General features: G+C 39.2%; 1 protein-coding gene across 2 annotated transcripts in view; it reads left to right on the top strand.

The window, feature by feature from the left end:
- CNTNAP5 (contactin associated protein family member 5) overlaps window positions 1–25,590 on the top strand; it is a 296,701-nt gene that overhangs the window by 68,535 nt on the left and 202,576 nt on the right. For both annotated transcript variants that reach the window (XR_008748523.1, XM_055812801.1), the window contains exons 2-3: window positions 4,708–4,818; window positions 11,410–11,603. Coding sequence is in view for 1 of the 2 variants with exons in the window: in XM_055812801.1 (XP_055668776.1) it covers window positions 4,708–4,818; window positions 11,410–11,603 (305 nt within the window). In the remaining variant the exon portion in view is untranslated. The remainder of the gene's footprint in view (window positions 1–4,707; window positions 4,819–11,409; window positions 11,604–25,590) is intronic.

The raw sequence follows: 25,590 nt of genomic DNA, 5'->3' as shown, positions 1-25,590 counted from the left end.
TAATAGAGTAGCTGCAGCATAGACCACAGTCTTCCTGGGGCCTGTCAAATACTGTCCACATACAGTGATATGAGATCATTAGTGTTAAGTATGATACTACTTATCATACTGATCAGTGATCTTAACTAACAATATACCACCACATAGAGGTGAGCGAGCTTCACAGTCAAATATTTTCTGTACATTTTTCTCTGTGAGGGTACAGTGCTACTAAAAACAGTTCAAATCTGATATATGGGAGATCTGTGGAGCTCAAGGATTGGTGATTTTTCATTCATTGCATCCTCTTTTCAAAGCTTTCATTAAGAAAACATTAGTGACCTTTATGGATGGCCTTCACAAGTGGAAATCAATGTGTTTTGTCCCACTGATCCTTCCACTAGAGGAGGGAAATAGCAGCAGGACAGGTTTATTAACGCATCTCAGTCATGGCTGATAAGGACCATGCCTGTGTTCCAGGGACTGATCCTCTTCAAAGGATAGGGTGAAAGAAACACTAGTGTGATCACAATGGGTTTTGGGGGTTTGTGATTTTCTAAATACCTTTGAATTCCACTAATCGGAAATCTAAATTTATGTTGGTTGCTGCCACTGAATGTTGCCTCAAGCTTGAAGAAAGCTATAAACTGGATCATGCGATGCCTAACAACACTGATGTAAAACATGTATTAGAAGAATTAGGAAAGTTGGGCTGAATCTCTTAAGTTCGATGCAAACTCAATTTTGGCAATATTTTAGCTGTGTTTCAGAAGCCTGCCATGCTTCAGAAGAATTTGGAATCCCATCTCTCTAGGACTTGGATACGTTTTTCTCAGTTATTTTTTTCGTACTTGTCACAGGCACTGAAGGTCTTCACAAAATACAGAGCTTAATTAAATACATGGGCGAAAGGCCTTTTGTGAAGTTCCCTTTTTTTTAACTATTAGCTAAAGCTGGTATCTGGCATGTTTTGAAGGAACCCAATAGTTCTAGTGTATAAATCTCACTTAGATGTTTTTGCATGAACAATTATATTTGTGTTTTTAAATAAAATGTCTTGGAGAAAATTAAAATACACAGGGAAAGGGGGAGAGAAAATTTCCGTTTTTACTTGGAGGGCAATTAAAGCTACAAGAAAAGAATCAAAACCAATAAACCAAATAATTTCATAATAGTTAGTGAGTTTCTCATTTCTTTTTTGTTAATTTATAATTTTTTCTAAAAATAAAAGATGAAGAAAAATCCAGTTGATTCGAGTAAATAATGTGTGACACTGTAAATGCTATCCATAATTGCCTGTTTCTCAGAAGTCAGCTTAGTCAAGGTCAGCATCCATTTCTCAAATGCAAGTCAACATCTGTATTGTTACGTGATTTGCATGAAGTAGGTGGTTTATAGATACAATTAGACACACTTTTTTTGTGCTAGTTATCTGGTCAGCAAGGAAACAGGAGAAAATGACTGGCTAGTGAATGCTTTTCTTTGTGAGTGTCCTGTTGTTTTAAGTGATTCTGTAGTATAGAATTTTTATTTGTTAAATGCAATGTTCTTAATAGACATATAATGCAGTTGACTTAAAGAAACAAAGTTCTTGTTCTGACAGGCAAACAGCCAAAGCAAAAGGAGTAGGGCCAGGAACTAGAAACATGGAGCACTTGCAATAAACGTCTGTTTCTGTCACACCGAGTGAGGTATGTGAAACCTCTTGAAATGTGTGTGCTGGGATTGTATAGTGGGAATCAGGATACACACAGGTTTTGCTTTTGCTTGTACTGTAGGTCTTCTCTGACATTGTATAAGCACAAAATGTTTCATCTCTTTTCTGGTCAGCACCCAGCACAAAAAGAAATATGATAATATCCTTTCTTAGAGAGTTTTGTAAGCTGGAGAGGTGTGTGTTGAGTGGTTGGTTTGGTTTGTTTGGTTGGTTTGGGAGGGATTATGATTATTTTTTCTAATTCTGCCTTCTCATGGAAGCAGAGCCTATGGGATGTTTGTCGCTGTATGTGCACATCCTACCTTTTTGAATACTGTGGCCTATTTCAGTTCAATTTTACAAACAGATATCAATCTCACATCTGTACAGTTTGTGTGTAGTGTCTCTGACAAGGGATGCATCACAGCTGTTCTACGTATGATCTGGATTGTTGTGCATATACAAGTTGAATAATACATCTCAAACACTTTACTGTACTTTGAAATTTCATTTGGCATGTAAAGGCTGTGCCGCGTCCTGCACTGTAGGTCTGTGAATGTAGAGCTGTTAGGTGCAACCTCCAATCTTGCAAAGTTAGTTTTGACTGAGGGAAAAGCAGAAGAGTGACCTTGCATCTCATAAAAATATCCATTCAAAAACCAGCTTCACTTGGAGGAAATTCCTGCTTGCACTCTAATCAGTCATTAACACTCTTATCCATTGGAAGTTGGACTGTGCTCTCAGAACTATCTTCAAATTGTTAATGCAGTCCTAAATCCTTATAATTACGTGCTTTTGTAGTTAGATATGAATTCAGGGAAGGGTTCCTGGCAGTAAGTGGGCTTTTTGTAGAGCAAACCAAGTAAGGACCCCAGAATTTGGTGTGAAAATGATGTCGTAGTGCTGTAGCAGCAGAGATCTATGTGAGTATGTCTGGAAACAAAAGCAAAGGATGTGGAAATGTAGACAAAGCATCTGGTAGTTATTGCTAATTGTCACTTCCCAGGCTGGAGCCTACAGAGATTCCAGGGAAAACCTTTCATGCATTGTTCTGAAATAGGTTACACTTGCTGCTGTGCTGAGACACTTGGTGTCCCGTAGGTATCCAATCTTACCCTTGGGCTACAGTGAGAACCCAGAGATTGTCACTGTGACTCTTGTCATGGACAACTTGTGCATCACAGACTGGTGCGCTGTGCTCTCTTGTGGTCCAGGAGCAACCACAAGGAACTGAAGACAGCCAGTATCTAGACACTATTTACATTGAAATCTTTGCATTCATTTATTTCCGCCTTTGGGTTTTAAGTGGTGCTAAATAGTCATGCAGAGCTGCCACTAAGAGCTTGAGCCTCTCTTTGAGAGGTTCCCAGCCCCTCCACTGCTTTTTATAGAATGCAGAAGTTTGCGTTTGGTGCCCTGATGAACTTACCATTTGAGATCTTTATTTAAATCACTGCTCAGGTCACAAGTGACAGTAAATTTAAGAGCCTTGTTTTAATTTACAGATTTTTTTTTTTAAAGTCCAGACAGAGCAGTTGTGGCCTGACCTCATGCCGTGCTAGGTGGCACAGTGCCCCACAGACCCTTATGCATTGCAGTCAGCAGTTCTCTTTGAGACTCAAAGGCAGTAAGTGATAAATAATCTGCTCAGAACCTTGGTAACTTGCTTTGTTGGCTGCTTATCCTCATGGTTAAAACATCAGTAGCATACTTGTCCTTAATTTTTCTAACTTGCAGATCTTGTCAGGCCTTTTTGCTGATGGTAACTGAAGAGTTGGAAAATATTTTGTACTGAAGGTTGCTTTTTGAGATACATCAATTAATGCACTGATATGACATACACTGATTACACTTTTTTTTTCACATAGAGCTGGATTTTGGTTACAGAAGTATCTGTGCTGTTCTAGAGAGTCATTTTGGAATGAGACGAAAAATATTTTGATGTAATCTGGCTTGCTATGGGAAAGGCACCACCCAGTTTTGAACATTTAAATTTGCTGTCATCACTACAAAGTAATTTTCTGTTTTATTACTTGTCTTTTGTAGCCCTGAAGTAACTACTTCCTCCCTACCCCCCACCGTCCTTGCAAGCTGTATATTTACTCTGTGAATGTGAGAATAGTGTGTGCCTGAGATCCTGCTAACCTGCAGGACTCTTCCAATAACTGCATCCATTTTTGCTCCATGGGAGATTCCATTAAAAATGAGAGGGGGTGGTGGTGGTATTGTTATTATTATGCCCTACTGAAACCCTGCATTATGTTTTTGAGCGTGTATGTGACAGCACTGTAATGAGCAAACTTACTTTACCTAATTCTATCCTTACTCAAACATTATGGGATCAAAAATTTAACTTGTTAGTCTAGTCCATCTGTCCTCAGATGAAGATATGAAAGTCAAAGGGGAAAGACATACCAGACTACTCATTTGAGTGAACAAAAGTAATTTGACTGCATATATGTGTGTGAGCTTGGGGAAGAAATGAAGGAAGTGTTCAGGTTTTGTAATCAAAAGGCAGCATAGGACTCTTGTAAAGCACAAGACATGCTTTTGCGTGTTGCAGAAGCCCAGGTGGCATATCCCTGTGTGTCACTTCCCTATAGAAGTATGAAATTGTTACTCCTATATTACATACCTACTCTGTGGAGAGACTTTACCGAACGTACCACCTGGGGTGTTCTCTAAAGTCTGCCAGGGCATTGCTACGTTCTTCCAGTGGCGTTTGCAGGAGTCATTATCCTCTTTAACTGGAGGATAGATCATCAAATTCCATTCACTGAAAGGAAAACATTTTCCAGCTTTTCAAGTATTTGATGTCTTAACAACAGTTCCCATCCAGTTGCCATCCCATCAGACTGTCATTCTGGAGGGTCAATACCAGGCACACATGTGAATTCAAGTACAAGTATGCTCTTCCTCCAATCTCTGTCTACTAAGTAAAAACAAACATCACCTCAAGATAGCACAGATTGGTGTATTTGTTGCTCATGTGATGATCTCTGTATGTTCTGTTTTTTTTTGCTTTTTTTTAGATAATTGTGATGATGCATTGGTATCTCCCTTACCTTCAACAGCCCTTACCAGTTCCTCTGAGCTCTTCAGTTCTCACAGTCCCAGCTTTGCAAAGCTCAACAGGCGAGATGGTAAGGTTGCAGTATGAAATGCTTTAAACTGTTCTTTTTAATCACATTTACAAAGAATAACTTCTTATGCTGTTTGTATGCAGTGCGTTCAGAGCCAAGTTGAACAGAGCTGTTAATTTATGCTTCTGAGAGCGCTCCATTTAGGAGCAATTCCTTCCTTTATTATAGAAAACTATTAAATTTTAAGTTCTCCTCTTGTAGAAATATGTTCAGATAGCCTTTTTGCTTTTGAAGAGTTCCCATAATCTTTAGAGCTTGAATATCATTAGGATTGAGGCCCTATTCTAAAATGTAGATGTTTTTTAAAGCTACTAACAACTGGATATTAAAGTCCCAGTGGAATTCAGTGATTACACAACTCTGCAGAAATAGTGAAAATGAATGAAAAAATTTTGCAGACGTTTGCTGAGAAGAATGTTTGAGGCCCAGATAATGAATGCACACATGGGGTGAAACTATTAAGTAGTTGGCAGTTTCTAGGACATCATTTGACACTGCGTTGTAAATTTGGGTTGCTGGCTCCCATCTTATTCCCAAGTAAGAACCTTTAAAAGAGGGTAGCCCTGTATTATTACATTACATATGACTTTCATTATAAGAAACACTAGAAAGTATACTACTAGAAAAAAGATTTTACTAAAAAATAAATTAGTTTTCCTACTTAAACAATCTCTGAAATGCCTGTTTTCGTCAAAGACTGATAAATCTATAGAAAGACAGTAAAGGGCACTCTCTTAGATGCCTGACATAAATGATAAGATTTTGCTAGGTCATTCAAGTGTTAGATAGAAGTTACTATATCATGTTTAAGTTCCTGAACCAGTTTCTTAGCAAATAAAAGGTCATACAGTGTCTGCTCAACATAAAGTTGTAAACATTGAGCATGATGTTTGAGTTTGTCCTGCCTTTGTCTCCATCTGCTAGCTGGGTCGGTGAATAGACATGCTTATGTGATTTTGCAAATTGCTTTAATGACTAATTTTATATGCAGAAAAGAGGAAGAGACTCAAAGACAATATTATTGCAAGTCAAGCTCTGGCTGTATTGTATTTTAAAGTGATATTAACAGTATCTAAAATAAATTGACAATGATTGCAATTTAAGGACAGAAAATGAAACAGGTCTTATTTAGCTGTGCTAAAGTAGATTTCCCATGCACTGGGGGATAAGGTATTCTAGTTCTTTAGACATATAGTAGTGCGTTGCTAAGATCCATTTTGTCCTTAGGCACAAATCACAGGAACAAGAAGACAGAGTAGAAAAACTGAGCTCTGAGCTAGAAAGTTTTTTCACCAGCTTTTATTTCATGTTTTGAAGGTTTCTGTGATAACTGTTGAACTAAGCCCAACACAGAGACCTAGTACCTAAATTCTACTTTGCTTAATTCTTTTGTTGCACAGACTTTTGTAGAACCGTGCAGATGGAGTGCCAGCAGAATTCATATGGGTACTTCATCTTGGAGGAGCAAGCAGTGGTAGATGGTGTTGAAGGAACTTGTTTTGACTGGCACTTGAATGCAGTGCCAGTAGATACCTTTACAAGAAATAATATTCACTGACAAGGACTGTGCCTTGGCTTTCTAATAATGTTGGAGTGTTTTGATGAGTTGGCTTAGCTTTGTTTGTAATGATAAGACAGTGCTTCAAGTAACAGTGCCTCCAGGTGGAAAGCCAGATAAATATATTTGCTAATGTAAACATGAGTGCAACAGATGAAAATGAATTTAGAAAATACAATCCAGAGCTACATCAATAGAAAGTTCTAATTTATGAAGTTGATTCAGTAATAGATAATAACTAAAAGGCTGTTGTTTAAAACAAGGCCTGCAGCAGAAATGTGCCACTAAAAAAACAAACCACGCGAACTTACCATGAGCAAAGCTTTGTGTGAACTGCTTAGAGTGCTCAATTAAAATGCTGATAAATCTGTACTGGTAATAGTAAAGCAGTTAGTATAGTTCTGATAAATATGATTCTGAGGTATGAAATACAATACCCATGAGAGGGATTAATCGGCTTTTTGTTTACAGTAAATAAATAATGGAAAAGAATAAGAAAATTGCTACAATGTGACTGTATCAACTAAGCAAGCTTTTTCAGTTCTCTATTAACTCTCAGCCTGAGTACTCACTATAGGCAATTATGTCGAGGAATACAAAACATATATAACGTCAAAAAGAATTGGGTTTATGGCCAAGAAGTGTTTGATCTAGGCATTAAAGTAAAATTTTGCAGCAGGGAAGCACTTAGTTGCTGCAGGAAGTCCAAGAGTTTGTAGCACAATATAAAGCCAGTTGAGCTGTTTGGAAGGCACTGTAGGGTGGAAACAAGCATTTCCTTTGCTTCGTATTAATAAGCTACGAATAAGTACAGGCATCCTGAGCAGCCCTGTAGAACATCAAGGAGCACTGACTGCATAACACTGGGCTTAAATGCAGTTTTTTGGAACAACTATGGCAAAATGTACAAATGGTCTGAAAATAATAATAATAAAAAAAAGTATTTGATCATATTTCTCGGAGTCATATGGGTCTCCAACTGGTAAACCATCTGATCTTTGTTCTCCTCATATTTCTAGCACTATGATTTGTTGCCATGGAGAATATGAGCAATATATCAGATTCCTGTTGTACTGTTTCTCTACTACTAGGGCATTTTGTCCATACCATGTTGAACCTCTCCTTTGAAATGATCCACAGAAAATGTGAAATCTGTGAACTGGGGAATGACGGTGTAGCACGATGCACAGAATCCTGTCTATACCAGTGGGAATCTGCTGGGCAGAATGGGAAAATTGTATGTTCCTCAGACATGATGTTATACAGTGCCAAATGAGTTGACTATTGAGCATCCTCTCTTTCTCTTATTTTCTTGCAAGTGGCAATGTGGTGTCTTCATACATTAGTTCTTTCCAGGCTATCTAAAAACAAGTGTGGGTGTAATCAGAGCCACATTTTGTCTGTTTTATGTTTATGCTACGCTGTTTAATAAAAGATGTATGGTCCTCTTCAACTTCCTTGTGCCCAACTGCGGGAAAATAGCGTCAGGGTTGTGGTTGTTATCTGTTCAAAGGAATTGATGTCATGGAAATTGTCTCTTCAGTAGCCCTTGCTGCCTGTTAAAGCCTTCACATGCTACCTTCTTGTCCCTTGTCTTGGGTCTGCCCTCACAACTGTTCCCCAGGGTGAGCACCACTGGTGGGTAGAGGAGAAAATGGCTGTAAAAGAGTTGTTACACTGTGGATGTGTTTTTTTGTTGCTTAGAAAAGTATGGGGTAGGGTGTTGACACGTTCTAAGGAATGATGTGCATGAAAGCAATGTGCACAGATTGCTCTGGAAGAAGCTGCCAGTATCCCTTGTGCCACCTGCTCAGTACCACAGAGCAAATATGGAGGAAAAAGAACATCTATTGATTTCTGGCACTCACAGAAGTATTTGTTGAGAATTTGGGATACCCATAAATTAAGCAGAAGTTATGTGTTTGCTTTACTAGGAAAAGTGAGAGAGGCTAAATGGCAAAAGCTTTAGTTCTGCCCTCAGTCACACAGCCAATGTTGCTTTTCTGTTGCAGGGATTTTAACTGCTGTTCTTACAAGTCAGTAGAATTACTGTCCATCTGTGGAAGTGGTAATAGTGGAAGGTTTGGAAGAAGGAAATACAGTGGGTTTTTCCCACATGGGAAAAGGTGTATGAAGCAGCTGCTGTTCTGTAAAGACATGGTCTGTTACCAATAACATCTTTCTTGCAAGACCAGCTTCTGGAGAGGTGATGTTACGAGCAGGTGTCACTGCTGTGTCATGCAGTGCTTACAACTAAAGAGTGACATTCCCAACAGACGAATGTGCTCATGTGAAGAGATATGCACTTCAGAGATGCTGTGTAATTTGCAATTTGAGAGCTCAAGGTCACTATAGAACTCCTAAATTTCCATTTAGTATGTATTGTTTATTAGACTTACTTCAAAAATACAAGCCTGTTGTGTCATACTCAAACTGGAAAACAGCAGTGCATAGTAAAGCCAAATACTTTTGTGGAAAACTCATCACCTTTCTGCCACTTCTAGCAGCAGAAGGGACAGAGCATAAAGTAGATACAGTGGGTGCTAGTTAATGGTGTTTTAACAAACTGCTGGCAAGTACCTGTGGTAATAAGCTTGGCTTAAGATCTTTATGTATAAACTAGAACAGAGAAAGCAAAGATTTTTTTTCTTTTTTCCTTTTTTAAATGGGAAACTCATCAAACAAATTTCTTGTTTTAACTGATTTTCCTTCATCTGTTTGTTGCTGTTTATGTTGTAGAAAGGCAATAAAGGAAAGACTAAAATGCCCACCTTTCTTTTAATATTTACTGAAAACCTACAGAATGAGCTCTTTGGAGTGTTGAAGGGAACAACTTTATGCCACAGACCTGCCAGAACTTCTATGTCCTGCCAGTTCCTGGAATGAAACTGTAAACAAAGCAGCAACTTGTGTTCAGAGTCTATTTCAGAAAATAGATACTACAGTCCAAAGGAAGTTTTCCTTTAGCTCCCATCTACATTAGTCACAGTTCCATGTAGGAGGCATATGCAGCTTGTTGTCTTTGAATACAGTTATATAGCTTGTATCTTAAAAGCCAGACAGAAATATATTTTATATGGTACTTGGGGAAGAAGAAACATTGTTAGGATTTTTAATGGGAAGTCTTATACAACCTTTATGTAAGTATGGATTTACAAGAGAGCTATGAAGTAGTCGGAGAAGAATTGAGTGATGAAATTCCTAATATTCTCATTAGGTCTTTCATGGCATGCTTATAGGGGAGAGTGTTCTAATTAAGGCAGGTAAAATAATCACAACAAACATGTAGGCTTCTGTTGTAATTGAAAAAGGTAAAGCAAAGCACGGCACTAGCAAGCAGTATGCGTTGGTTTGGTTCCAGTTGGTTTGCTTTCCCTTGAGAGTTCTCGTCGAGGAATGAAAACTGAGTCATCCAGGGGAGCGGGGACAATACTCATTTCAAGCTACAGAATAAACACACTTCTGTTTCAGGAATTAGGACTCAGTCCTGTCTTAATGAACTGTAAATAATGAAAAGTCTAATACCTGTTCTTAGAGAAAGGAATTTCAGTTGTGAGTTGAAAAAGACAATGCATTCCAGTTTTTGTTTTTGTTTTTTTTTTTTTAAGTTATTGAAATTGAGTGCTTTGATATAAACCACATTTATTGATTTTTCAACTTCAGTTTAATTCAATAAACTCTTCATGGAGCAGCTTGGAGAGAGAGCAGTTAATAAGATTAAAATATTAAGGTAAATCTAGCTGTTTATAACTAAAGTTTAGTGATGCTTTTTGTTTGGAAACAATTTGGAATTACTCTTGTGGTTTACATGAGGAATTGTTAATGCTTTGCTCTCAGCTCTGTATTTCCCCTTCCTTCCCGATGTAATTATGTTCACTGTAATCACACAGAAGTACTTTAGTAAACTTTACTAATAATGGTAAAGCAAACAAGATGATGGGTTGCAGAAGCAGTGACAGCATGAAAATTTGCTGCTTTGGAGACTTAGTAACAGGCTTCCGTGTTCTTCATAGCTGCGTTATAAGGCTAAAGTGAATGCTGAATGTATACAGAGATTAAATGTGTGCAAGTAGAAACAAGTTAAAATAAACACAGCCTATAATTTAAGGGTATAAAAGAAAGCAAGAGAACATAAAATAATATATTTCAGCCTGGAAGGATTTGCCTTTAAGCATAAGCTCACATTTACTGTAGTGAGTGAAGTGAAACTCAAGCAGTGGTTGCTGTTCTGTGTTTCATCGCCTTAACTCCGAAAGAATTCAAGGGATCGTACATATACTTGTCCTTTAAAAGTAAAGATGAGTTACAAGCTACCAGCTTCCTTGTGATTATGACTTCTGAAGTCTCTATTCCTGAATGGAGAAGTGGATCAAGGAAGTGGATAGCTTGCGACTTCTATCTGTCCTTACAAAGAGCTTGTTTGTTCTTTTGTTCAAGATAAAATACACGTTCACTTAACAAGCATCTTGTGTAAGGAAGAGACTACTTTCCAGTGTGAAGGCAGTCCTTTTAGTTGTTCAGTCAAATGGTCTCTAGCTTTACAATGTATTATCTGAAGTGCGTTTACAACCTGTAATTAAACTGTTCTTCCAAATACTTAATAGAGCTCAAACCAAGATAATATTTTTGCATGTCTTTCAAAACGTAATAAAAAAGAAAATGTCAAAGCCAATTAGAAATTAGAAATCAGTATTCCCAGATTTGCACAAGCATGTGAGGAGGGGATAGATATGACATTTTTTTGTGACTGAAGATGTGCCAACCTCACTGACATTTGTCCAGCTGATAAAGAATAAATTTCTTTAAAATTTCATAGAAATTCAATATTTCTTATGAACTTCAGGTTGATTAAGAAAACCTAAAGGAAGCACACCTCATGTGCCATACTTCCTAATACAAAAATGTGAACAATCAGCTTTATGTATGGGAAGTAGACTCCTCTGTGATGACCTGAAATATCATCATGGCTCTTTCTGAAGTATAATTTCTTGTACTGTCATTGTCACCTAAATTATCTTTACCTAATCTTTCAGGAGCTGGTGGCTGGTCCCCGCTGGACTCAAATGAGCAGCAGTGGCTCCAGGTTGATCTGGGAGATAGAGTGGAGATTGTTGCGGTTGCCACCCAGGGCAGGTATGGGAGCTCTGACTGGGTAACCAGCTATATGTTGATGTTCAGCGACACCGGCCGCAACTGGAAACAGTACAGACAAGATGACACCATCTGGGTAGGTCTGAATTGTGCGTGGTCCCAGATCTTTCTCGTTTGGGTTTATTTTGGCATTTGGAGAAACAGCTTTGGTTTCAGATTAGAGGAGTGCTGTAGTGGTGAGAGTGGATCAGAGTGACTCTACAGGGTGTTTTGATCTAAATGGGTTATGTCATTGACTGTCTGTAATACAAGTTTAGGCCCTCAGGACTACATTGTTTTTCAGACTATGAGGATGCTCAGGGCACTCAAAATGACCTGCATGCTTCTGTGCCTTGGTTGGCTTTGATTCAGGCACACCAGGGTAAATGGGGCTAATCACCTACATACTTTCCTCAGGAAATACAGAAATGAACTGTCTTACGCACACATGCTGGCCAGAACAACAGAACTCGTGCTGGGGGAGGTGGGTGGTAAATTGCTCCTTGGCTGGAGAAGGCTGGAGCTGCAGCAGGAGTTGTGGGATGACTTAGCAGATACACTAAAAGTGCTCAAGGCTTCTCCTAAAATTTTAATGCAGACTTGATGCTTGCTGTGTTGCAAGTTCAATGTGTGGCCATGCCAGGTGCTGTCAGTAGGACTGTGCGTGGTAGTGGTGCCACCTCAGGTGTGGATGCAGAAGTTTAAAAGTCTTCATTTCATATGGAAAATGTGAATTGTTAGTGAATTGTAAACTGTGCTACGTTTTGTAGTTCTGAGGATCAATAGTCATGGTAGTATAACAGTATGTGGTGGTAAATGAAACATTTCCTTTATGAAAACAAAAGGGAATGTTTTAAGGGTGACCAAGTAGTCTCTGGGTTTGTCTTAAATTTTTCTGTCGTTAACACCCAGGTTAAATGCTGTCTTGCAAAAGCAGATTTTGCTTCTGGAACATAATGACTGCAGATGAGGAGAGTAGTGGTGCAGCAGGATGAGGGGAGGAGGGCTGCTTAATTTTTCTCCTGAGCGTGTTGCAGGCAGTGGGGTTGCATGTACAGGGAGGTTAACTTCTACAGTTTCAAAATCCATTGCATTGCTACTGTCTTTGTTTTAGCATGGTTTGATTTAGGGAAAGCAAATTAAATCCCTCTTCCATTAGAGAGACAACTTTTCCCTGAAAACACTATGTGCTTTGTTAAAATATTATATTAAGACAAATTAATTTATTACATGTCTAACTTTTCAGACCTTTTCCATTCTGTAAACTGTTGACATTTTATTTTCTTTAGTAAATTTTTCTTCTTAAAGGGAAACTTGAAAAGTAGAATTTACCATAGCAAATCTTTATGCCCTAAGGATCCATTTTTGTGAGTTTCTGATCTGGCACCTAATATTGTGCACTAGAGTAAGAACAAACCCAGCAGGCATTTAACATGTAATGAGGATTTATGAAGACCCTGAACTCATCTTGTTATACTAAGTGGTCAGGCATGAAGTTGAGTCAGAGCAGACCCTGACCCAACTTCTAAAGCTTCAGTAGGTCTAGAAGCTTGCTTTCTGCAGGGGTGATTTTTCTACATTTTTCTAATGGAAATAGTCATAGGCTACAGAGGATGGTTTAGTATGTAATTAAGGAAAAATGAAACAGAATTTGGATGTGCAAAAGGTAATACTGAGGAAAGGTTTGAATATTTTTCCCCTCAGATTAGTTTCTAAAAGTCACACTGATCATGTGAGCTAGTAACATAATTCCAGTCCAGAAGAAAGATTTGCTCCATGTTCCCTGACAGAGGACTTGAAGGGATTGTTAGGATGCATCACCATACTTTGCTGTTGGGAGTATGTAATAGTGAAAATCCAGAGTTGGCTTACTTGACATTTCATTACACTCTACAGTCTGCCTAAACTGGCAAGTCTCATTAACACCTAGGAGCTTATATGTCTGCCCATGGAATTAATAAATTTCAAGAATTCCTCCTGTACAATTTTTATTCTGACGAAAGAGAAAGTTGATTCTTTATTCTTGGTTCTTTTGGATTTATTTCATGGAATTAAATTAAATCTTGAGAACCATTCAGAGCACAAAGAGGCAAGTCAAAGAGGCTTTCAGAAGTGTGTACAGAATTATAATTTCAAATGTTGCAGTGTTTCTGTTTTATTGGCAGTTATCTTTTCCTTAGGTTTTCTTTTTATAACACAAAATTAAAATAGAAGTGGGCTGTTGTGGTGGTTTGACCTGGGCTGGTGCCGGGTGCCACCGCAGCCGCTCTGCCTGTCCCCTCAGCTGGGCCGGGGAGGGAAAATGCAGCGAAAGGTTCCTGGGCCGGGATTAGGGCAGGGGGTCGCTCACCAGTGACCGTCACGGGCAAAGCAGGCTCGGCTTGGGGAAACTAGTTTAACTTACTACCAATCAAATCACTGGAGGGTAATAAATAAAACCAAATCTTAAAATCACCTTCCCCCACCTCTCCCTTCTTCCCGGGCTGCTGGGGGGGGGATCAGCTCCCCTGGTGCCCTCATGGGCTGAGGGGACAGCCCGCCTCGCCGGGGGGCTTCACCGTGGGCTGCCAGGGCATCTGCTCCAGCACATGGAGCCACTCCTGATAAGACCAGTTTAGTAATTGGAATAAAATACTACTGCTACCAACAATAATGATAAATTGTAATGAAAAGGAAAATAACAAATAACAAAGAGAAACAAAACCCCAGAAAGACAAGTGATGCAAATGAAAACAATTGCTCAGCACCAACTGACCAATGCCCAGCCAGTCCCCCAGTAGCAGCCACACGGCCAACCTTCTCCCTACTTCATTGCTAAGTGTGATGCCACATGGTATGGAATGTCCCTTGGGTCCATTGGGTTCAGCTGTCCTGGCTGTGTCCCCTCCCAGCTCCCCGTGCACCCCCAGCCTCCTCGCTGGTGGGGCTGGGTGAGGAGCAGGAAAGGCCTTGACCCTGTGTAAGCACTGCTCAGCGATAACGAAAACATCCCTGAATTATCAGCGCTGCTTTCAGCACAAATACATAAGATATCCCCATACTAGCTACTGTGAAGAAAATTGACACTACCTCAGCCAGAACCAACATTTCTTCCCGTTCTTTTTTCGTGATGGCTGGGTGGTCTTTCAAAGCAGGTTTCAAGGTCAGAGTCTCCTATGTCAGGGCAAGGTAGCAAGTTACCATCTTCTCTCTCGTGCACAGGGTGTGGAGGTGTTAAAATTCAGGTTATTGTGGAAAATGTTCAGAAATCTCAGATGGCTGGGTGGGGAACACATCCTCCCCCCACCTCCACAGACTTTAACTTTGAATCTTTTTTTCGCTGTCTTTAGGGACACGATTTTAGTACTTCTGTGTCCGTCAGGACTTTGAGCTTTTTTAAGATGTCCTTTTAAATGTTTGTGTACAGCTAAAAGGAGTAGCATTTTACCCACTTTATTGCTTTTTGTTTCAGAAAGCTGTGCCATTTCTAACTTAAGAGGTGGTCAACACTGACTCATATAGCTCAGATGAGACTGTGAAACCTAAATCGTTATTGCCTGGAGATCATTAGATGCTGTCTACTGTATCAATACAACATATTGATATGCACTGGACCTGTAAAGTTTGCTGATACAGCTTCCACTTCAGTAAAACTAGCTGGAAGTTTGTGCTTTACTATATGGATATTACTGAGCATCTCACACTGATTGCTCACTGGTGACAACATTCACTTGCAGCTGTTGAAAGGGGAGTACGTACCAGTATAAAGGACCTAGACAGTCTGGTGAATCTGTTTGTTTTCTGAAGGCAATATAACTATGTGGAGAACCATTTGACAGAATAACATGTACGGAATATACGAAAAGAAGAGTGCAAGAAGCACCTGGGTTTCAAGGCAAGCATTTGATTTCAAGTAGAAATTTGAGGTTTCACTTCTGTTTTAATTTGTCTGCGTTCCAGCAAAGGAAAATAGTCTTGAAATGTCTTCTCCACTATGTCTGTTAAACTAAAACTGGCAGAAATCCTTAATCTCTACTCAATCCAAGTCAGATTTGAACCGTAGTTTCTCCCAGCCTATCTGCATGACCCAGAGACAAAGTTAAGGCATATTCCTAGCTGGCTGCACTTCAGGGCTCCCCTGGAGGAGGATGTAGTGGCACAGCTTTTCCCTGCTGCATTTCATGGGCCATCAGCCACATTTGGTGGAGACAGCAGGAAGGCAATAAGTAGTTCCTTTCATAATCCCTGAGTAAATCCACCCAGATGAAACTTTTCCTAATCATGTCTTCACAAATGTCTGATGCTCCATATTGCAAGCGGTGCTCCTGAGGAGTTCTTTCCAGCCATCTGGGTATAGATTTTGTCCACCCATATGGCATATGTGTCCTTCAGTGCATCTGAGACCTGCGTACATAAATTCTTTATTGGGCTGCCGATAAGACAGATGTTTGCACACCAGTATATATGACATATCACTAGTAAAAATCCCTTTCTCTTTATAGAGATTACAAGGCTTATTAGCCTCCTCTCATGGCATGCATGCAGCTCCCATCAACTTCACCATTAATGAGAGCTGCATAGACAGATCGCGAGGAGAATCAGAAAACCTCTTACATTTTCACTCAGCCTGTGTTTATGATGTTAGTAAATTCTGCAGCTGGAGTTGAAGACAAGACAGATTAGCCATTTAAAACCAATTTTCCAACCCCATTTGTATTTAAATAATCTTGTTACAAAAGGACTTTGTGGTTCAGAGCAAACTAGACTTATAATTATATTTTCAATATGGATAAATCAGCTGTGTGTGGACACACTAGCTATTGATTGGAAGACATAAAATATAAATCTTATTGCTTGTAACAAGTAAATGATTTTCCAGTGTTTTTAAGTGTTGAATAATTCAGAATTTACCTGCGTACACGCTACAGCTTGAGTCGGTCCAAATTTAGTATATTACTGGGACAAAAGTCTGGGCTGTGATACAATGCTATTTCATTTTAGACAGCAATTTTTGTGCTATCTGTAGCGAAGAGTATTTTACAAAGCTGGAAAATGCAATTATGCAGAAAGACACAAAGGAAAGAGGATGGAGCAAGCATAGATGTATGCAACAAAAGGAAAAAAGACATGTTATTTAGTCAAAGTTTTGAAAGGAGAAGGGGAAGTTATGGAATTGGAGATAAAGGGAGACTGTTCTGATAGTGGTAGAGAAGGCTTTTACATTAGAGCAATGAACCTGTGCAGAAAGGCAGTGAAGGGGAAAAGTGGTACAGCAAGGACATAGTTCATATGCTGTGCAAACACATGCACATGCTTGCACTTACTAAGCAGAAGTTTGGAGCTGGCTGTTGATGAAGCTTCTTACACATCTGCTGTCCAGCTCCTCATGGAAGAGAGAAGATAGCTTCAGGTGGAAGGCGGGCTGTGAACCCTAACCCCAAAGCTGGATCACAAGATAGGAAGTGCATCTCTGGTGTTGGATCATGGTATCTGGATCATGCAAGGTATGGAGCAGAGCTTTCCCCATGGAGAAGTGCCACAATGTCAATCCCTCTTGCAGGCGCGAGGGTGTTGTGCAAGGGCTGGAGAGTGGACAGGAGGCTGAAGATGCATTGGGAATATGCAGTTATCAAGGGAGCAGGAAAAGTGTTTAACAGAGGTGATGAAGATCCTTTGCATCCCCTTTCCTTGGGAAAATTCTTACTTGCATGTGTGAGCTTTTGCCGGACCAGAGGCTTTTCTAATGAAATCTAGAGGGTTGCTCTTAATTGGCTTATAAATCTACAGGAGTGCTGTAAACTTATCCCATTTCTACCCTAGCTGGATAATGATTGTGGAATTGTTTTGGTGAGTTAATTATCGTGAACATAGTTAGAATATTAATCTTCTTGACAGATCTATAGTTGTGCTAATTTATTCTAAAGCATCTTTTAGCTCCTAGTCCTAACGCCCTCCAAGCAAGGCCAGAGCAAAAATCTACCTGTAGCAATGAGAAGACCTACATTTTTTGTTCGGATTAGAGAATGAGTTTCTGCTTGTCTTGTTATAGTACTTCCTGCTGTACTAGTATTCAGATATATTTAGTCTCTTCTATGCACCTTAATTATTGCCAGGCAAATAGGTGTTAAACAGCAAGTATTTATGGATTATTTCCTTTTCCATGACCTTTGCCCTAAGAAGCAAAGAAGGAAAACCCCAGATTGCTACTTTCAAGTAGGAACGCAGGAACCAATTCAGCCTTGCTGCAGGGAAACAAGGTTTTTCAAAGGTTCTCCTTGCTTCTCCTGTAAGAGCTATGCTATTACAGGTTTTGAAGAGGCAGCCATTATCCGTTTGTTGTGTGTAGAACTGTTCCAATTTAAGACTGCCTGATTCCAAGATGCTGTTTGGATATAACTGATTTGCTTCTAGCTCTGGTTTAACTTACTGAGCTGGCTGCAAACCTGGCCTCTTGAGCATGTTCTCAGGAAATCTGTCTTTCTTGCTATCACCAGGACAGTTCTCCCATTGGGAGGATAATTCAAAGTGTCAGTATATCTGTTTTTGTTAAGTGCACTCTGTATGGATTTATGCCTGAATAAAATGGATATACTTAGATTGCAAATTACCCTCTAGTGTTGAGATACTTGAGTTAGCCTTAAGCTAACTGAATTTTGTATGAAATCTGTGACCTTACAATGTGCTTTTTTAGTTGGTTAACTGTAAAGTGATATTAAGGTGGAGTCTAGAGAATTTAATGCTGATATTAACATGATATCCATCAGCAATGTCTTCAGTAATACTCCATGCTTGGTATTTGGCAGCAGTTCACCCTGACCCAGGAAACTACAAGAAATATGATTATTTGCCATCTGTGCCATCATCACTGACCTTCTACTCTTATTCCTTTGCAAGCTGCCTGAAATGTACCTTTTCTGTAACCATTTAGGACAGGAAGGCTGTGACATGTTCCTTGATTTCTCGTTCCTACATCCTAGATCTTCTGTACGATCTTGACTCTCCACTGCTTCATGCTAGGGACTATAGGGTATGGCTCCATAGTGTTGGCTCTAATGGATTGGAGTGGAAAGAGTGGATGGCGTGGTTCTGGTTGGTGAAGTCTGGCCCTAAAACATGTCTTCCAACTGTCTCCAGCAGATCTGTCTGCTACCACCAGAAAGCTATTGTTTTCCCTTCCAGGCATCTACTAAGAGAGTAAATGTTAGTGGCAGCATGCTGAGATGACTGATGTGGAAAACAGGGGACATTTCCTCTCAGATGGGGATTTTAGCCAACAACTCCTTTATATGAGTAGACCAAGTTTTATTATTCTTGTTTGCAAATCACGTTCTATGGTATGTGAAGCTATAAATAAATGCCTTTACAAATTATAAATCCATCTGGAACAAATAGTGCTTCAGTCCATATGCTTCCAGAGCTCAGGTCTTAGTGAGTTTATTTGCAGTTGTGTGGTACATTTTGTAACAACTGAGAATGGCTCTAGCTGTCTTAACAGCCAATTCTTTTGGGAAACTGACTGACATGAGCACTCTTACTGTACTATCATGTACTATAAAATAAGACAGCTTGTCCTGCTGCTGAAAAGTGTATCACTTCTACTAAATCACTCTTAGATTAGGTTAATCTGAATAAATAACTAGGTTATCAGCTCTGCTGGTTTTACTTGCAGTGTTCAGGTCTTGAGCAACTGTTACAAGTTTGTACCTATTTTGCTCTGAGTCCTTTCTAAACTTTGTATTATTCCTTTAGTGAAAAGGTCATGAACAGACAAGTAGAAACCTGTTGCTTATGGCTAGCAGAAATGGCACATACAAAGAAGAGGCGAGCTGTAAACAAATCATTGCAAACCACTTTATGACTGAGGTTTTAAGATAATAAACATTGATAGCGTTTTGTTATATAGACACCAGATTTAGTGGTAAGATGTGCTAGTAAACTGGTGAGCACCTTGAAAGGAGAAGAGGAGAAAGGACAGAATTACCATGATACCTGAAATGGAGATGAGGACACAGAGAAGGAGACAGACAGACAAAGAGAGATAAAGCTATAGGTAGTGACCTATAATGCCTAAGCTGGAATAAAGGCCTTTTTCATTACATCTTCAGTATCAGCAGAAACCAAGGAGCTCTTATTTCTGCTCATCCCCTTCTTGTATCCTTGGTTAGCAGATTTCTGTCTCACTTCCATTTAACACACTTGGTGTTTCCTACTACTAGACACCGATCAGCTGCAAAGAGGCCCCTACAAACTATTTCTGAGATTCTTTCTTGGAAAAGGGTTGTCTTTACAGAAACTTTTCTTCAACATTAAGATTGGATCTTCACACAGTGGCAGAGCAGGGGTGGGGAGATGGAAAATCTCAGGTATCACGCAAGGGCCTGGATGATAGGTAGAGGACCCTGATGTATTTAAATTTTCTTAGGCTGTTAGAAGTCCCATGTTCGGTAAGTCTCTTCAGTTATGTGGGTATTCTGCTGCACGTCTTTATGTTCTGATTGGGAGTCTACTGCTGTTGCTGGGGCCTTCTTTGGGCATCCCAGAACTGTAAAGGTAAGAAAATGTACTGGCTAGAAGTCTACCTCACAGTTCTTCCTTGAATGAAGACAGGGACCAATTACTTTTTCTACTTAACTGATGTATAAAGTAGAAACTGAGGTCACCTTGTTCTATATTTTAAAAAATAAATAAGATAATACAAAGAGCACAAAGAGCCATGCAGTTAGAATTGTCTGATAAGTAAAATTTTCTTGTCTGTGTGCTAACCCAGAAATTCTGTAGTGACATAATCTTTACAGTGTTGGAAATACGCCTTTTCCTCCCTCCCAACCTCCTCAGTAATTTCAGCATAATATGGATTTATTTTTCAGAGGATGAAAAAAAAAAAAAAATATAGGAGATTCTTTTTACCTTGCAGAAAGAACTTTTTTTCATTTTGTTCTTATTATTTCATTTCATTTCATTCTCATTTAGAAGCAAGTTTTATCTGATATTTTTAGATGCCAGTGCCTGTACTGAAATATGCCAAGTCTGGAAACACTGCTCCTTTAATGTCTAATACAGAGAAAATAGAAATATTTAATGTTTTTTATTAGATATGTTGCCTAATTAAAAAGAAAGAATATTTAGTGAGATTCCTGATAATTTAAAAAATGAATACAAGTAGTATTCTTAGTATGGAGGACCTCTTCTAATACATTGCCTTTCCAAATGTGTGATGTATATTTTGTGTTCTTTCAGTGGCTTCCAAGTTTTAATGCATGTGAATTTATAAAACACTTGTATAATCATTAAATCACAGAATCATTTAGGTCGGAAAAGACCTTTAATATTCACAAGTCCAACCGTTAACCCAGGACTGCCAAGTCTTGAAGGCCATTATACCAGCTGTACTTTTGATTCTCAAAGCTGTTTGTCGGGAGAATGGAGAAGGACAGAAATCCTTAGACCAGGGGTCGTTAAACTTTTTAACCAGGGGGCCGGCGCGTGGATGAAGTGGCAGGCAGTCATCTGCGCCTGCTTGGTTTCCCCTCCAACCCCCAGTAAGGGGGTGTGTTGGGGGGGGTTCTGTAAATACCGGGGGCTGGATTGAGGACCCTGGGGGCCGTATCCAGCCCACGGGCCGTAGTTTGAGGGACCCCTGCCTTAGACGATCCCTTGAGGTACCAAAAAAATGTAGGAACAAAAATGAGTATCTGCAGAATAAATAAGTGTGTCCATGTTTCTTTGAAATTTAACTTAGTTGTGAAACTTCTTAATATGTATCTGACACTTTTGGGGAGCTGCATACACCTGTTCTGCGGGATTCAGCTTAACGGTTGTGGAGTCAGTAATCAAAGATAAAATGAAGTGTTAGCAAAACAAGATAGAGGGTAAATCCTGAAGTAGTATTACTTGAAGAACTTTCATTCTTCAGGGAATGTATGCATGAGCTCGGGGTAGAAAGGCAGTCCTGGAAACATGACAAAAAGTGCCACGTATATACACCTTTACAGCTTGGAGGAGAGATGAGTTTTGCCTCAAATAAAAACTAGTTAAGCTGTTTTACTTGGCAAAAATCTAATGTGAGTCACTTCTTTTTACTTTAAATATGGAGACTCCCACATCAGTGATAAGAATGGACAAATCTTCTCTGGAGAAGATTCTTGCTTTCCTGAGATGAGATTTGGTAGACTTGGGAGAATTTATATGGAAAGACTGACTGCCTTGGAGTATTTCCTGTTTAGGTTCAGCTCTCAAAAATAATGATTTCATTTATAGTAGCTTCCATTTGGAAATTACACCTATCCGTTTAAAATATGTGTCATAGTTGCCTCAGGAGGGTCTATGTCTCGATAGAAAGTCAAGAAAGCATCTGAACTTGTGGCAGTTTATTTAAGAAAGCTGATCCGAAAGAACTTTACAACTTCCACTTGGGAACTGTTTTGAGGACTAAAGCAATTCTGGCAATGCCTAGCAATTCTATACAATCTCCTTCAATAAATCCCCACAAATCCAAGAGGCACGGGTCCTTTTGGCTCTGGGATGATAGCCAATTTCAGCTGATGCTTTCAAGTATTTTCTTTGTGTGGTGTTGGGGAAGAATTGAGATTACGAGGTAGGAGTTTTATAGTAGTAACAAAAGAAAACTGCAGTCTGAGTTCTGGATCCAGGATTTCTAATTCTATTTTATGTTCTGTTGTCATTGGGAGTCTTCCTAAACATCTAAAGTGTCCCCTACATCCTCTGTCAGACCCAAATCTCTGATTTCCTGGTAGCCGCCGGACACAGATGCTCACGCTGCACTACAGAGCTGGTCCACAGTTGCTCAGCTCTCCTTGTCGAGTTCTTTAGACCAACAAAATTTGTATGCCACACATAATATATGTGTGCCCTGTGAACTAGATCTTTCTATTAGCAGTGTCCATTAATGGCTATATTTGCAAGCTGTGTATGCTCAAGAGATGCTTCTTGGTGCTTTCTCATTTGGACTTCAGTTAAAAAAAAAATAGGACAAGGAAAGAAAAAATGTTGGAAAAAAATGCCTTCTGAAAAGACTTCTGTGGTCTATTACTTGGTGAATAAATACAGATAAGAGTATAGCAAGGAGAGCAGATACCAAGAGTTATCCTCTTTGAAGGATATCTTTCAGTTACTGCTTTTTTCCATCGTCTGGTGCTTCAGGGAAAAGAATTTTCTTTCCAAGGGAGAGGGCACACTTCAGTATTTTTCCCATAAAGCAATCTCTGGAAAAAACTATTCTTTAGAAATTTAGGAAATATTTCAACCTCATGGCTTCAGAGTTCTTTTACTATGGAACCATTGGTTAAGCATCTTTCACTGTGTTCATTACATGTCTTTAAAATAGGTAGTTTTCCTTGCTTCTTATTTGTGTCCCAGGTGCATATATTCAGGCTTTTATGTGTATGCAATATGTGGTCCCTTTATAAACACTCTCTTATCTCTTTAAACTTTCTAATTTCAGCTTGTTCATTGTTACAAGATTGCAAGCACACAAACAAAACATAAATAATTTATGCTGAAGAAGGTTTGGAGCTCGTGGACTGATTTTTGTAGCCCTTTCTTGATTTTGTTTTCTCTAGAAGGAAAAATCAAAATTTGGAGGGTTTTTTTGTGTAGAGAACAGTTTTGTAATGTCTAACCAGAATTAGACCCTTTCCCAAGTTTCTTAGTTCTTTACGTCAGCACAGAGAGCTGAAGCATGCAGCTGACTTCTGTAGAGTGCACATTGTGTTAACAAATTACACCCAGCAAACCATAACAAAGTTCATTCAGCCAAAGCATAAGCTATGCCTGCAGAATGATTCTGAAAATTTCAAGTAGTTGTGATTTATATAGCAGTTACATAATTTGTGATTGACATGTCTACAGGCAGCAGCTTCTTCTTGGCAGTAAATATCAAGATTAGGTAGTACAGTAAGCAGGAAGCATTCAAATGTGCTCTCCCATTCCATCTGCGGAGCCTGTGGGGCTCAAACATGCACAAAGAAAGGGAAAGACAGTCACCCTTTGAGAAACTGATGCTTTGAAATCTGATGGCCATGGAGGTCATGTCTAGTAGCTTCTGGATGTGCTGCTGAATTTTCTTGTAGGAGGAGGGGAATTTTGTGTACTGCAGGAATGAAAAAGGCATCTTTCAACTCCTCCCTTCATGCTCTTCCCCGTCCTTCTCTGCAAACCCACTACCTACAGCCCTTTTTTTTCTCCTTTTTTTTTTTTTCCCCCCCCTTCATTTTACTTTTTCCCTTACCAACTCATCTGTCCCATTAGACTGAATCACATTAGACCTTAGACTGCTTTTGTTTTGGTTACGTCCCCAACTTGAGTATGTATTATAGTGGAAAGTATAGCAAAGATTAAAGCCTAAATAGTCTATACTTTCCTATAGATTTCAGAGGGCTGTTTATTTTTTTGGTGGAAATTAGCAAGTGGAAAAAGATCTAAAGACAGTTATTGAGGTTTTGGAAGTTCTCAGTATCTCCTGTTTAGTGGGACCACTTTCTGTTACCTCTACTTAAAGCAAGTAGTAACTGACTTTGAACAATGCTTTCTAAAATCTGTGAGGTTGTTCAGGTGCAAGTAACTACTTATCTGAATAAGGATTTTAGCCCGTGATCTGGCAAACATATGGGCACTTAACTCATGCATTTATGTTTGCAGAATGAGCCATGAAGCATAACAATTTAGAAATGAGGAAATCTGAAATGTTGATTCCAAATAACTAATAAAATTTCCATTGATGCCAGGATTTCATCCCACACCTGTAATTAGGTACTGAACATAACATATTGTAGAGTAAGGGCTATGCAATTATGCACTTGCTGATCTTGAAAGTTACTCACTTAGTTTTCTCATTTGCTATTTCCCCCCCCCCCCCCCCCCCCGGAAAACTCCTTCTCAGCCTACTTTTTCATCTTGAGGGGCTTTCTTCCTGCCTATGTTTTGTGATTAGCCAGAGTTGTTAGAAGTAAATGCATACCTGCAGTCTGATTTTTAAAACAAGCTGCAACAGCACATTGCTATGAAATAAGGCCTTGACTTCTCACTACCTTCACCTAACTTTTGTTTCTTTTTTCCCCCTTTACTAAGCTGGAGGTCAGCTTTTAGTGTTTAGCCTTAGGTACCTTTATAAGCCTTCAAACTGTGTTTATAATCCATGGACATTATTTGGTTATAGCCTTGTAAAATATGTGCACTATTTCAGTCTAAGAAATATGTGTACGTGGCAATGCATACATCATTATAAAGGTTAACAGAAATTGTGATCTGACAAGGAATAATCTTCTGAAATTAAAGATTCACAGATAGTTAAGGCAGGTTTGAAGAGTTATTGGCAAACATGCAGAGCAGTTGTGTGTGTAAAAATAAATTCATAGGACAGCGGAGAAGCAAATTTGAGACACAGAGTGAAGGCAGAGTTTCAGGTGGCATTCATCCAGCCATATCTGCAAGAATGCCGTGATGATGATTTATAATTACTGTGATGAAAATAACGATGATTCTGCTGCCACATTTTACCATAGCCTCAGGAGTATAAGTAATTATGTGATGATCAGTTGATTCTACATATTCACAAATTTAGCTATTTATCATAATTGGTTTAGTCCTTTGGACTTAGTCCAGGTTCTTATTTCATACAGTTGGTTGTAAAAAGGAGGTGGAAGGAAGCAAATTTCCTCTAGCTGCATACACCAAATCAAAGTTGGTTTTACACTAACAGAATCGTTGTCATCGATTGAAATGGTTGTTTATTCTTCCAGGTTTAAAAAAAGCAACAACCAAACCAACCCTCACATGGAAGACACCTACAGTTCCTCTTTGGAGATGCTTTCAGTAGGTATCTAAAAATAAGCCTATTCACACTTCAGAGCACACCTTTTCTGCATTTTACTTGTGTAAAAGCTGGATGGTTAGTGCTAAAATTAGGCTGAATTGGGGGGCTCCAGGTTTCATATTTGCTTCCAAGCCCACCAAGCCTTTCCTTGGTAGTTCCCATCCCAGTATTGTCATTCAAAGAAAACTTTTGCTGATTTCATGGCCTCCAAAGCCCGTGCTACTTATAAAGCTGTTTTATCCTAGACTATGTTTTTGATAACTTTGCAGCTGCC

This window comes from Falco peregrinus, chromosome 8 (genome assembly GCF_023634155.1).
Source record: "Falco peregrinus isolate bFalPer1 chromosome 8, bFalPer1.pri, whole genome shotgun sequence".
Classification (NCBI taxonomy): domain Eukaryota; kingdom Metazoa; phylum Chordata; class Aves; order Falconiformes; family Falconidae; genus Falco; species Falco peregrinus.
The sequence above is the reverse complement of the archived record's forward strand: the minus strand, read 5'-3'. Positions and strand labels throughout refer to the sequence as shown.